The sequence below is a fragment of the Atractosteus spatula genome, chromosome 5 (genome assembly GCF_055471065.1).
Source record: "Atractosteus spatula isolate fAtrSpa1 chromosome 5, fAtrSpa1.hap1, whole genome shotgun sequence".
In the NCBI taxonomy this organism is placed as follows: domain Eukaryota; kingdom Metazoa; phylum Chordata; class Actinopteri; order Semionotiformes; family Lepisosteidae; genus Atractosteus; species Atractosteus spatula.
In genome coordinates, this window is record NC_142710.1 from 64,208,524 (window position 1) to 64,219,950 (window position 11,427).

Genomic DNA, 11,427 nt, shown 5'->3' on the forward strand with positions numbered 1-11,427 from the left:
GACATTTATTTAAGACAGAGGAGTGAAGGAGAGAGGCATAAACCTTAAACCTTTATATATCTTGCAGTAGTGATGTCCTGGTGAGCCAGTGTGTCTGCTGGCTTTAGTTCCATCTCTGTTTCAAGTGACATAAGTCAGCTCAGTATTGGCATTATTGGTCCAATTCAACAGCTTCAAGACTTTGAAAACGTGCAGACACACTGGCACCCCAGGACCAGGACTGGACAGCCCCAGCTACAGTCATTTCAAAGCTGTAAACTACAGTGATGCACAGATGCTTTAATACATCTCGTACATTACACTGATTTAAAACAACACACATTATTACATTTGATTATCTTCTCTTTTAAATGGCGCAGTGGGATCCCACTGTCTATATCTTTTTAGATCTCCTCTGTTCTGATGACAAAAATGAACAGAAAAAAGCAGCTTTTGCTTTGCAGCAACAAGGGGGCAAATTTCTATGAAATATTCTGTTGATCAGGAAGTGTACTGCTGCAATTTGTAAAGCAAAACTGCAATCAATGGGCCACGTATACAGTATACTTCAAATCGGGTAATGTTTGGATGATACCAATGACATCGTATACATTAATACATCAAATGTACCCTATTTTGGTAGAGCACGATTGATTATTTGTATCTTGCTTTTACTGTATGATTGCTTTACTGTACTATTTCCTGTACAGAAAAGGTACAGGAAGAAAAATTGAAACGGCAAGTTTTTATAGACAAACAATCCAGAATGCAATTGTCCATATATTTCTAATAGAAGGTCTGGTAAATAATGTGTATACACTTACAGTGTAAAAGCCATGGCACATGCAAAGACATATATTTTTCAAAACCATGGGAACCTGTTTCCTTTCTTAACTTCAGGCAAAAAGAACCAAAATGTTGTTGAAAATCCAAACATTAATGGGACACAGCAGGATACAGAGCATCACCAGTGTCAGAAAATGGTTCAATTTTTTGCTGCAAGTTCCTAGATGTGATATGATCAGCAGGATACAAAAGATGAAATGGCACACAGAATACAGAATGTGTACACAACATAACACAATAAAAATGTGTTAAGAAAGGCCGTTTTTTCTGGAAAAGGATGACCCACAGCATGTGATATTTGGGCATGATAAGGAATTAAGTCACTAATGCTAAAAATATTTGGTGACAAAAATATTAGGAGAATTATTTGATACAACAGTCTTACTATAGTTTTAAAATTGGTTATGACCATAAAGTTTTCTATTGTCACTACCTAGTAGATATATTTAAGTTATCATTAGAAAGATTAGCAAATGTAGGTTGATGGGGAGTATAGTACTTCACAAGCTATCATTTTAAGGAAGCTGAGGTTAGGGATATTTAGAAAAAATAGGAATTGAAAAGTGTGTTTATTCAGGCATGAGACAGACCTGTTGAGAGGATTAGAAGAAAGCAGAAAATGGACTCTACACAATCTCTCTGCAACAGGGGTTCATGCACCCGGTGGCCTCAGTGTCTGACAGTTTTCAACCCATCTGAATAATGTTTAATTGAGCCCTTAATTGAGTAACTGCATTATTTCAAGTTATAATGTTAAATGTCAGCTCTTAAACTGCCAGACATGTCAGGTTAACTATGAAATTTGAGGCATAACTTAAAATATGGAGCTTCTTAGAAACTAAAAAAAAAAAGACAAACGTTAATTAATCAATTTATTAGGTAAATTAAAGGCTGTCATTAAGTAATTTAGAGCTCAGCAGGAACTACAGTAAATACTGGGGTCATGAAGACCAGGTCTGGGAATTTCTGCTGCAGAGGAAAAACCCATTATCTGCAAATCCCTCATCCCGACATGGCACAGGGCAGCATTGAAGTGCAATTTTAAGACAAATACCTCTTTTTGGAATGAGCAAGGAATGTATTGAACTGAAATCTAAACAAATGATAGCAGAATCTTTCAACTTTAAGCAGATATACTGTATTGAATCCAATATATCAGTGAAGCAAGCGAGCATGAATTGTACTATTGATTGGGAGAGTAGAAACTCCATGCCAACAGCTGAAAGTATCCCCAATTGGACATGGGAAGTAAAAAGCTATCAGTGGGTTGAAATAGCAAAGATAAATGCTAAGAAACAGTGGTAAAGCTCCCGTTTTAAAGTTTTAAAAAAAATAATTGGAAAAAAAACATTTATAGGAGTTCAAAGGGTTGGATCTTGCGCTCATATCAAATTCATTGATTGCACCGCACAGCAGAGCAAGTCATCTGTTTTCATTGCTTTTTATTCTTCTAGACATCAAGGTCTACATTTCCTTCCTCCTCGCTGTTATCGCTTTTAATCTCCTTTGTACTGTACCAGCACAGCCCTGACAGTTAATTTTCAATCACCCCAGTCATCTGGTATTTTCTCGTAACTGAGGTGACAATCGATACTATTGATTCTTTCAGAGTGGAAACAGCAGTGTTTTGGTTATATGGAAAAAGAGGAGGGAAAAAGGCTTTAGTAGGCAGACAGACGGAGAGATGAATTCCTTAATTATCAAATGCACTGGATATTGATTTTTACATCTAACGTTAATCTTCCGCAGGCAGTTTTAACTTCCAAAGCTGAACAGATCACAACTGTGACACTTCATTTTTTTAGTTTATTCCTTTTAAGGTTTGGCTGCTGGGCTAGAAGGGGTATTGTCTGGGATTATAGATGTTGTACTCTCTTCCTACCAGTCTGATCACAGGGTCCCAAACAGGTCCTGGATAACCTGATACATGCTGATTTTTGTTCTCATGGAATACAATTGAACCCTTAATTTAATTAATAATAAGATCAGTTTGAACTGTTTGGCTGCTTTCAGCTCTTAAACATGTTGGAGATTGTCTTTTGACTATTACATTAAATAAACTCCCAAACCTTGGAGTTGGGAAAAAAAAACTTGTTGATTCAAACAAAGCTTCAATTAGCAAATAAACTCAGCTGTAACAATAACCCGCAGCACCTGTGTGGTCTTCTAGGAACAGGAGTGAAAACCGTAGATTAAGCTGAACAGCGGTTTTCTTTCTTCTTTTTTTCAGCATGGAATACTGTAAACCTATTGCTTGTTCCACTGTAAACAATGACACACCGATGACTGGCCCTCGTGACCAGCAGAGATGCCCGTGAATCTGAATCTGAGTGAAGATAACCTCATTCCTGAGTCACACTCGGTCTCAGACACAGCTTTAAACTAAGCTTTATAATGAAAGTTTGGGAAGGATGACAACAGCCTAGTTCAAGTCATTAGACAACTAGATACAGTATGTCTGGTCAGTAAGCCTGGTGTTAGGTATTACTGTCATTCGACATTTAATATAAACCAGGACGGGTGGAAGCAAAATCTTCCAGACTCACACATCATATAATGATATATTTTCATTTATTTACAGCTTGGTTTTTACACTGTCAAATGTTTGATTGGGCAGGATGAAACTTGTAATATGCGACATCTTTGAAAACAAGCTTGTGTATGGAATAATGCAAAGTGTTTGTAGAGATAGTGCAACCTTTCAGAGAATACGGGCCATGCTGTTCTTTGGTTCAGAGTTTAAAAGTTTATTTTACCCCTGTCCTACAGTATGTACGCTGTTGTTACAGTAACACTTATTTCAATACTTTGCAGAAATATGTTTTGATGCCCTCTGCTGGCACTTCCTTAACACTTTTATACTACAGTGTGTACCATGTAGCAGCAAGGTGATTGCTTTCACACCAAAGCAATTTGTAATATACTGTATTGTTTATACTGTCCTTTTCATCCTAGATTTCCATGCCCTCTTTTTGGTTTTCATACTGTACATTAGCAATTTAATTGCGATTAGAATGCAACTAAAAATAGTAACAGTTACTTATGGACCAGTATCAGTTTGGAAAGGAAATGTACACACATGCATATACAGTATGGTTAATGAACTAGCAGGAACAAAGTGATGGTATTTGTTGCAAGCACGTAGATGACCTTCAGCAAAGTCAAACTGTCATACAGTATGCACTGTGGACTGCCCGGCTTGCTGTTGTTAATTGGTATGCACAACATATTTACACTATGTGCCTTATCAAATTACCAAATTATAAAATGCTAATCTATAATGGTGCTCGATTTTCTGTGTCTGGAGTCCTTCAGTTCTCTCTAGCTGTGAGTGATCCAGACCTGAGGTAGAGCAGTGAATCACCTTCAATACATCACTGGCATATCTTATCAACTCACAGCTAAAACAGACAGCCGTTCAGTCCCAGTAGCGCAGGAAAGGATGCAGAGACTGACTATAAGCTATAAGCACTGAAGCGCTACTTTGTGAAGTGTTTTTTAACAGGTTGAGGAATGTGTTATGAGTGCAGTCATGCCATATTATAACATTTGAAATCATCATAAAGTTTAAATATAATGATAGTTTGAAGAAATGTAATACAGAAAATTAATGGGAGAAGTTTAATAGCACTTCCCAGTTTGTCCCCAGATTAGACTAGTGCTGAGGACGGGTTCCCAAAAATGTGGTATATTCCCTGCATGTATTTATCCCTCCTATTGAGTGCTTCTCTCCAATGTTTCTGTGATTTAACACAACTCGGCCCCAGGACAATTCAGAAACGTTTGAATGGACTGACCCATCTGAAGCTGCTAATCATTTAAACCCCTGAGGACCGGAGTCAACGAGCCCTGCTGTATGCTGCTGTAACTGGCCATTCAGTTAAAACCAACATTACCAGGAAGCTGCTTGTTTCTAGCAAAGATCACATCAAACTGAAGCCTATTTCAGAAGCAGAGGGTGCGAAAGAGGATGACACCCTAGTCCTTCACAGATCACACACTAGAACACAGGGACAATCTGCAGACACGAATCAAACTAGCCAGCATGTCTTTAGATGGCAGTAAACTACAGCACGTGGCAAAACAAGGAAGAACATGCAGACTCCACACAGATGGTGGGACTGGGTGCAACCCAGAACCCAAGAGCTTTGGGGCAGTAGCTGGTGGCCTGACAACCCTACAGCCTATATTCTGTTATAACGAATTCAAAAGAAGGTACAACATCATTTACAAAATGAATAACATTACCAATTACAAATGGCAACGGGGGAAATATTGATGATCTTGAAAAGGCTGGGCAAGCTCTAGGGCAGCGCAGTGAATTACAGCCCTTCCTGAGCACTAGACACTAGACAGTGCTATATCCGCATATTTCATCTCATAGCAAATTGATCCAAAAATTAAAAGTGAATGTTTCTACAATCTTCTTCTCTCATTTGAAGCAGAAAGCATTTGTACAGGATGTAAAACGATATACAGCGATAAAGACGTAATCGAATTCATTTGTCACTAACACTAGCCTCACGTGAGAACAGATGTCCTAAAACTAGGAATAGGAAGCACTTCTTTACTCAAATGGTTGTGGGTTTTTGCCTGTATTTGTATTTTTGTTAAAAAAACACCCACGTGGTGTCATATTTAAATATTAAAAATACATGCTGAACATTTGGATCTCCTTAGCATATAGAGTAATAAACAGAATTAAATTACCAAATTACTGTTCTGGTATGAATGGCTTGGGCTTCAGAAAATAAAATGAAGTATAACAAACCAGTTTCCACAGTTACCCAAAAACGTGTGGTAACAGATGTTTTTTTTTCTTTTCCTAAGTTTCAATTCTTGAGACAAATTCACTGATAGCATCACTGCAATGGCATAATCTCTTTCGCTTCTCATTCATGCAAAATAAAAACTGAAGTAGATACCTTACAAGTAAAAAAAGAGGAACTGCAATTTCATATGCAAGTGAAAACACGTGTGACTCATTGAACAGGAGACTGCGGTTCTACTTATCTTAGGACTCAGGGATTATCTGCTTGTATGCGTCTAGAAACGTCTGATGAAACAGCAACAAAAACATAAAATAAGTTATCAAACAAAAATCATGTGTCAAATATTTTTTAGATGGTAGCACAGGTGAAATGGCTGCATATTATAAGATGAATATGCCTAACACTCAACCACTGAAGGGAAAAGAAAAAAGATTTGAATAAAAATAAAACACTCTTTAATTGTGCTTCATCCAGGTGAAAATAACCTGTGTTAACCGAAAGGCAGAATTTAGACAGATCACAGTTCAATTTTTAGAAAGCCTACACTGCCATGCCCAAGTATTCACTCTCTTCCTATGATGTCCCATCTCGTTTAATTATAAGTATTGTTAGATTTTTGCCTGCCTGGGGAAAAAATCCATTATTTAGGACTCTGAAGCATATGCAGATGTGATAGTTAGCTAGGTTAGCAGTGTAGAAAGACAGGTGAGAGAAGCTCAGTTCTGTGGGATCAATTAGGCAAGACATGAAATCAAATTTTTCTTTGCAATTTTTGCAAACATTAATGGGCTAAAGATGTTAAAAGTGCTCAGGTGGAGCAAAAACTGAGTTTTGATTTAAAAACATCCACTTAAAAAAAATAGGGACCTATCATTTTTAATTCAATGCAATGGGACAGCATTGGAAGGGGGTGAATATTTCTGCAAGGTCAGGTAAATTGTAAGTCAAACATCTTTCCCATTCTATATTCTTCTAACTGCCTGATGTTGTGCACAAGGAAAGGGTTCTCTTTCATTCGAAAATACAGTGTACATTGCTTTGAAGAGAAAGGTCTTTGATTAACCAGCTCGTACATGGTATAATAGTTTTGTTTTTAAAGCGAAGCCCTAATCAACATAGAAATGAAAATCCAGCCATATAAAGAGCATAACTATTTCTAAAGTCTTTTGTCTGAGACAGGACCCAGTCCAGATACAGTGTGCTGAGAGAAACTAACAGAAAGCCCTCTTAGACAAGATTGTTGATTAAGAAGCTCTCGTTAACATTAGAGTCATAGTATTTGCAGTTGTCTGAGGCCAGGATGGTTTTCATGCTGTTCCAAAAATGTTGGTGTGCATGGGGATTCATTGGCCAAGTCAAGACAGATTTTCTACAGAGTATTTTCCTCATCTGAAGATACCTGGACTTATAAAACACTTTGTCCAAGAGGACCAGCACAACCACATCCACCTTTTCATCCAGCAGGCGCTGTTGAACCATGAAAAAGGCCTGCCTGAGAATTCCACTGACTGAACTTCCGCTGGCAAGAACAAAGACTGTTTTCTTACTATTGTAAACAGAATTGTGCAAATTCTGAATGCATGCAACCCCTGGGACCCAGTCCCGTTCCTCAAAACACAGCTTGAACCGTTGCCTCCCCTTATCCTCTAAATTAACCCGTAAGTCGTTATATACCCAGTCCGTCACAGCTGCGTTCCTGGTGTCAAAGACTACGAAGGCATCATACTGGCTTTCTCCCCCGGGCAGGAGGGAATAGCCTTTCTTTCCTGCCCAGAAGACTTGGATAGAGTACCACAGATCCCAGCCGTAGAGTTTCTTCAGAAGTGACACCATGAGAAACGCGCTGGTCAGCAAGAAAGTGCAAAGAAAACCAATGCTTCCATAGATTTCCTGACACGAGCGAGGATCCATGGAGAGGACATGCTCTCCCAGCTGAGACTCTGGAAATTCACATCTCAGGTCGATGAGGTGGGGGATGGTTATATTAGTCGTCTTGAGGAATTCTGTGAACCAGGAGGAATCACACGTGCATGTAAAGGGGTTTGCGTGAAGAGTGAGATGAGAGAGGTTTTGAAGGAGTGGACCTGGGAGGTTTTGGGAAGAGAGAAGCTTAAGCTTATTGTTGTTCAGCAGGATGCAGCGCAGTGCAGTAGCATTTAGGAAGAAAACTTCGGGAATCCAATTAATTTTGTTGTGGCTTAGATCCAGAACTTTTAATATTGGCCCAAAATTAATCATTTCCTTGGGTAGGGTACTGAGGGAATTGTAGCTGAGATTTAGATAATTAAGGTTGCGCAGGACTATGAGGTGATTCCAAGGGAAGAACGTGAGGTGGTTATCACTGACTTTAAGGCTTTCAAGTGTTTTGGGAAGATTGCAGAGGGCCTCAGGAGGAAAGGAAGTCAGCTGGTTTCTTGAAATGTCCAGGAAAATCAGGCTGGTAAGGTCTGTAAAAAAATGGAGATACTGATCGAACTTGCTGTCCCACATTATTTCAAGGCGGTTGCCCGAAAAATACAAGTACTTAAGAGAGGAACTGTACAGTCTTGTGGAAATGCGGATGCCGATATTGTTCTCGGACAAACTCAGGACCTCCAGAGATATCAGGTGGGGGAGGAATTCAAAGCGGTGTCCCATTCCCTTCATGAGAAAATGATACTCGTTATGGGTAAGATCCAGGACTTTAAGAGTGGTGGCAAGTTCTTTAAAAGCACTGGGATAGTATAGATCAATCCTGTTGTGGGCCAGATTGAGGTAGGAAAGGTTCTTCAATGGCGAAAACTGACGTCCATCTAGAGGCTGACTTATATAGTTAGAAGACAAATCCAGGCAGACCGCTTTCTCTATTCCAAGGAAGATATCTTCTCTTATGGACAAGATGTTGTTTTGGGATAAATCAAAGTAAAGGTAGCCTTGACAAAAGTTCTTCTGAAATGTCCACATTTCCGGAACTTGATGACATTGATCCCATTTTGCTCCTAAATCTTTTTGATTTCTGCCCAGATCTTGGAGAACCGGGGGTGCACGCTCCCCTAAGCTTTGGTCCTGATTGTCAGGCTGATCGATTCCTTGTTTGCAAGATGGAGAAAATGCCAGCATGTTCTGTGAAAGGACCACCTTTTTCAAAGCCTTCATGTGGCTGAATATGGTCATGTTGACTTTATTGATGAAATTCATTCTGAAGTCTAAGCTTTGAAGTTGTCTCAGGTTTAATAAAGGTCTCAGACCTCTTGGTGCTAACTCAAGGAAAAAGTAGCCACTGATGTACAAATCTTCCAAGAGAGTCATTTCTTCCATGTACTTAGAGAGATAAAGATTTGCAAATGTTTTCAGAGGTTGATAGTTGTAAAGCAAGTTAAGAGATGTGACGTTCTTCAAGTGTTTGAAGAAGGTACCATTTCGGATAACGTAGGCAAGCAAGTTGTCAGACAGGTCCAATCTAGAGAGGCTAGTTAATGGCACAAAGAGGCTTTCAGAGAGATTCTTGAGAGAGTTCCCTCGAAGGCTTAGGGAGTTTAGATTTCCCTGGCTTTGGAAGGCCTTGGGGTGCAATCTGATAGAAGCATTGTATGGGCAAGGAAAACAGGGCTGGGCAGCATGATCACACCGCTGGCAGTTCCACTCCAGGTTCAGGTTCCACAGCCTTGTGAGGTTGGCAAAGTCAGCCTCTTTGATCTCGCTGATCTTGTTCTCTCTCAGATCCAGACTTTCCAAAGACTGCGGAAGACCTGAGGGTACGACTGTGAGATTGTTAAACCCCAGAGTGAGATTCTGTAAGTGTTGCATTTCCTTTAAAACGTCCTCCTTTATATAAAATGATTGATTGCAGGGGTTGGCGAAGAAGCAGTTTTTGTTGAGGTTGAGCTGTCTGAGGTTTGGAGCACCCAATGGGCTGGTAATATTGAAGATTTTGTTGATCTCAATGCTAAGATACTGCAGGCCAGCAGTCAGTTTGGGAACCTTAGTTAAACTATTGCCAGCCAAGAAAAGGTAGCGCAGTTTTTTTAAATTGACAAATGCATTTGGCTCAATTACCATTTGGCAGGGAGGTGAGCCAGGAGATTTCAGTTTACTTGGAAGACAGTTCCAACTCATACTGAGATACTGGAGATTTGGAAGCCCGGAGAATGCGTTATTCTCCACCAGCCAGATACGATTTTCATCCAGATTTAGAGAAACCACTGACTGCGAATTGATCAGTGGCACTTGGGTTAACCCTCTCTTTGAGCAGTCCACCCTGGAAGATTTCGGGTCGGTGTCGCAAGGGAAAAACTTTAGAAAGGCTGTCCTGGACAATGGCAGGAGGTGACAAATGCAGAGCAGAAGGAGCACACTCCTCAGAGAAGCCTGAAATGACAATTTAAGAATACGAAAAAAAATATTTGCGTTATTTTACGTCATGCTTAAGATAAGTAAAATAAACCTTAACATAAAAAGTAAAGAAATCTTATTCTGTTTGCTTGTTAAGTCTTAACATGTGTGAAACACCTCTCCTTAATATTTTTAATTGTGATTATTATGAGAGTGTATTACAATTACTAAACCAATTGCCAGATTTGATATTTTTAATTAAAATATAAATGCATTTGGTACTTCTACACAGAAGTATTGCCTGAAATTTAACAGCATTTCAGTCTGTCTCCATTAGTTACTGCAGCTGATAAACACACATCTGTCCGTGCAATGTGGGTAGTAGTTTCAGAAGCTTCTTGAGGACTTAATCACACTTCCTGCTGTTATTTTTTAGTCTATCAACCATTGTCCTGAAAAACTCTCTGTGTTTTGGAATTTAAATTATTTATGACATATATGACCTTGTGCTACACAATGCTATGAAGAATCTCTAAATCTTCGTGTTATTAGATGAATAAACATACTGTACTGTACAACAAAATCTTAACTGCTATTATTAAGTGAATCATTGCTCCTCAGTGTTGATAAGTTCTGTATTTTACAAAAGTATAAACAGCATTTGATCTACTTGGCATAACACTGTCTGTTGTGGAAAGGATGTTGCTAATTAATGTGACATTGTAATACCTTGTCTTGGATATCATGAGTTTTAATAATATTTTTATGTATGTTATCTGTAGTTGTTCTCAAATTTTATGAGGCTATCAACTTTGAAACAGTAAATAAAAATACATAACATTTTTAAGAGCACATCAGAAATATCAGAACAGAATTTTAGAAATACTGTAATTCAGATTTCTGTTTCTTACTGTCTTCAAACAAAGAGTATGTAAATTGAAACAAATTCTATAAAACTTACAATCTTTATCTGGAAACAATATAATCAATTTTCATAAAGACAGTCCACCTACCATGGGCTCCATACAATTAAAGCGATGTCCTCCACCACACAGGTTTGTAACAGTGAATCCAGCTGAGGTCTTTGACCTTCATATCATATCTTTCATATCAAAGAGATTTTATGAAATCTTTTCCAAGCTCCATCTTTAGATCTGAGAAAAGCATGTGAGGTTCTGACTTCAAAGTAAAACAACTGCAAATCTGTGTCACAGACCCACCCCACTTTCTGAGCAGTTACCTGGGACCCAGAACATCGCAGAGGTCAGGCTCAGCCAGTCTCTAACAAAAAAGGTAACAAAAAGGACACAGCTTGCACAGCAAAGAGTCCGCCTTTGATTTTGGAAACTCCTCCCAAAGCTTCAGACTAGATGAAAGAGCTTAAAACTGTTCTAAGGAAACGGAACTGAAAGTCATCAGTATTGTTCTCAGTTTCTCAGTGGGTATGTAGTAAATGCTAAAACATGACAAACATTAACAGAGCATCGTTCTAAAATAACATTTAAAAGGATAGCTGAAG

At 38.8% G+C, this 11,427-nt stretch overlaps 1 protein-coding gene across 1 annotated transcript; it reads right to left on the reverse strand.

Moving 5' to 3' along the window:
- Nucleotides 1-3,475: 3,475 nt before the first annotated feature.
- tlr9 (toll-like receptor 9) lies at nucleotides 3,476-11,175 on the reverse strand. Its single transcript, XM_088917941.1, has 2 exons — nucleotides 10,922-11,175; nucleotides 3,476-9,944 (listed from the first exon to the last, which is right to left on the reverse strand). Exons 1-2 carry the CDS (start codon nucleotides 10,931-10,933, stop codon nucleotides 6,825-6,827), a joined length of 3,132 nt encoding a protein of 1,043 aa, XP_088774067.1. The 5' UTR covers nucleotides 10,934-11,175; the 3' UTR covers nucleotides 3,476-6,824.
- Nucleotides 11,176-11,427: the final 252 nt, after the last annotated feature.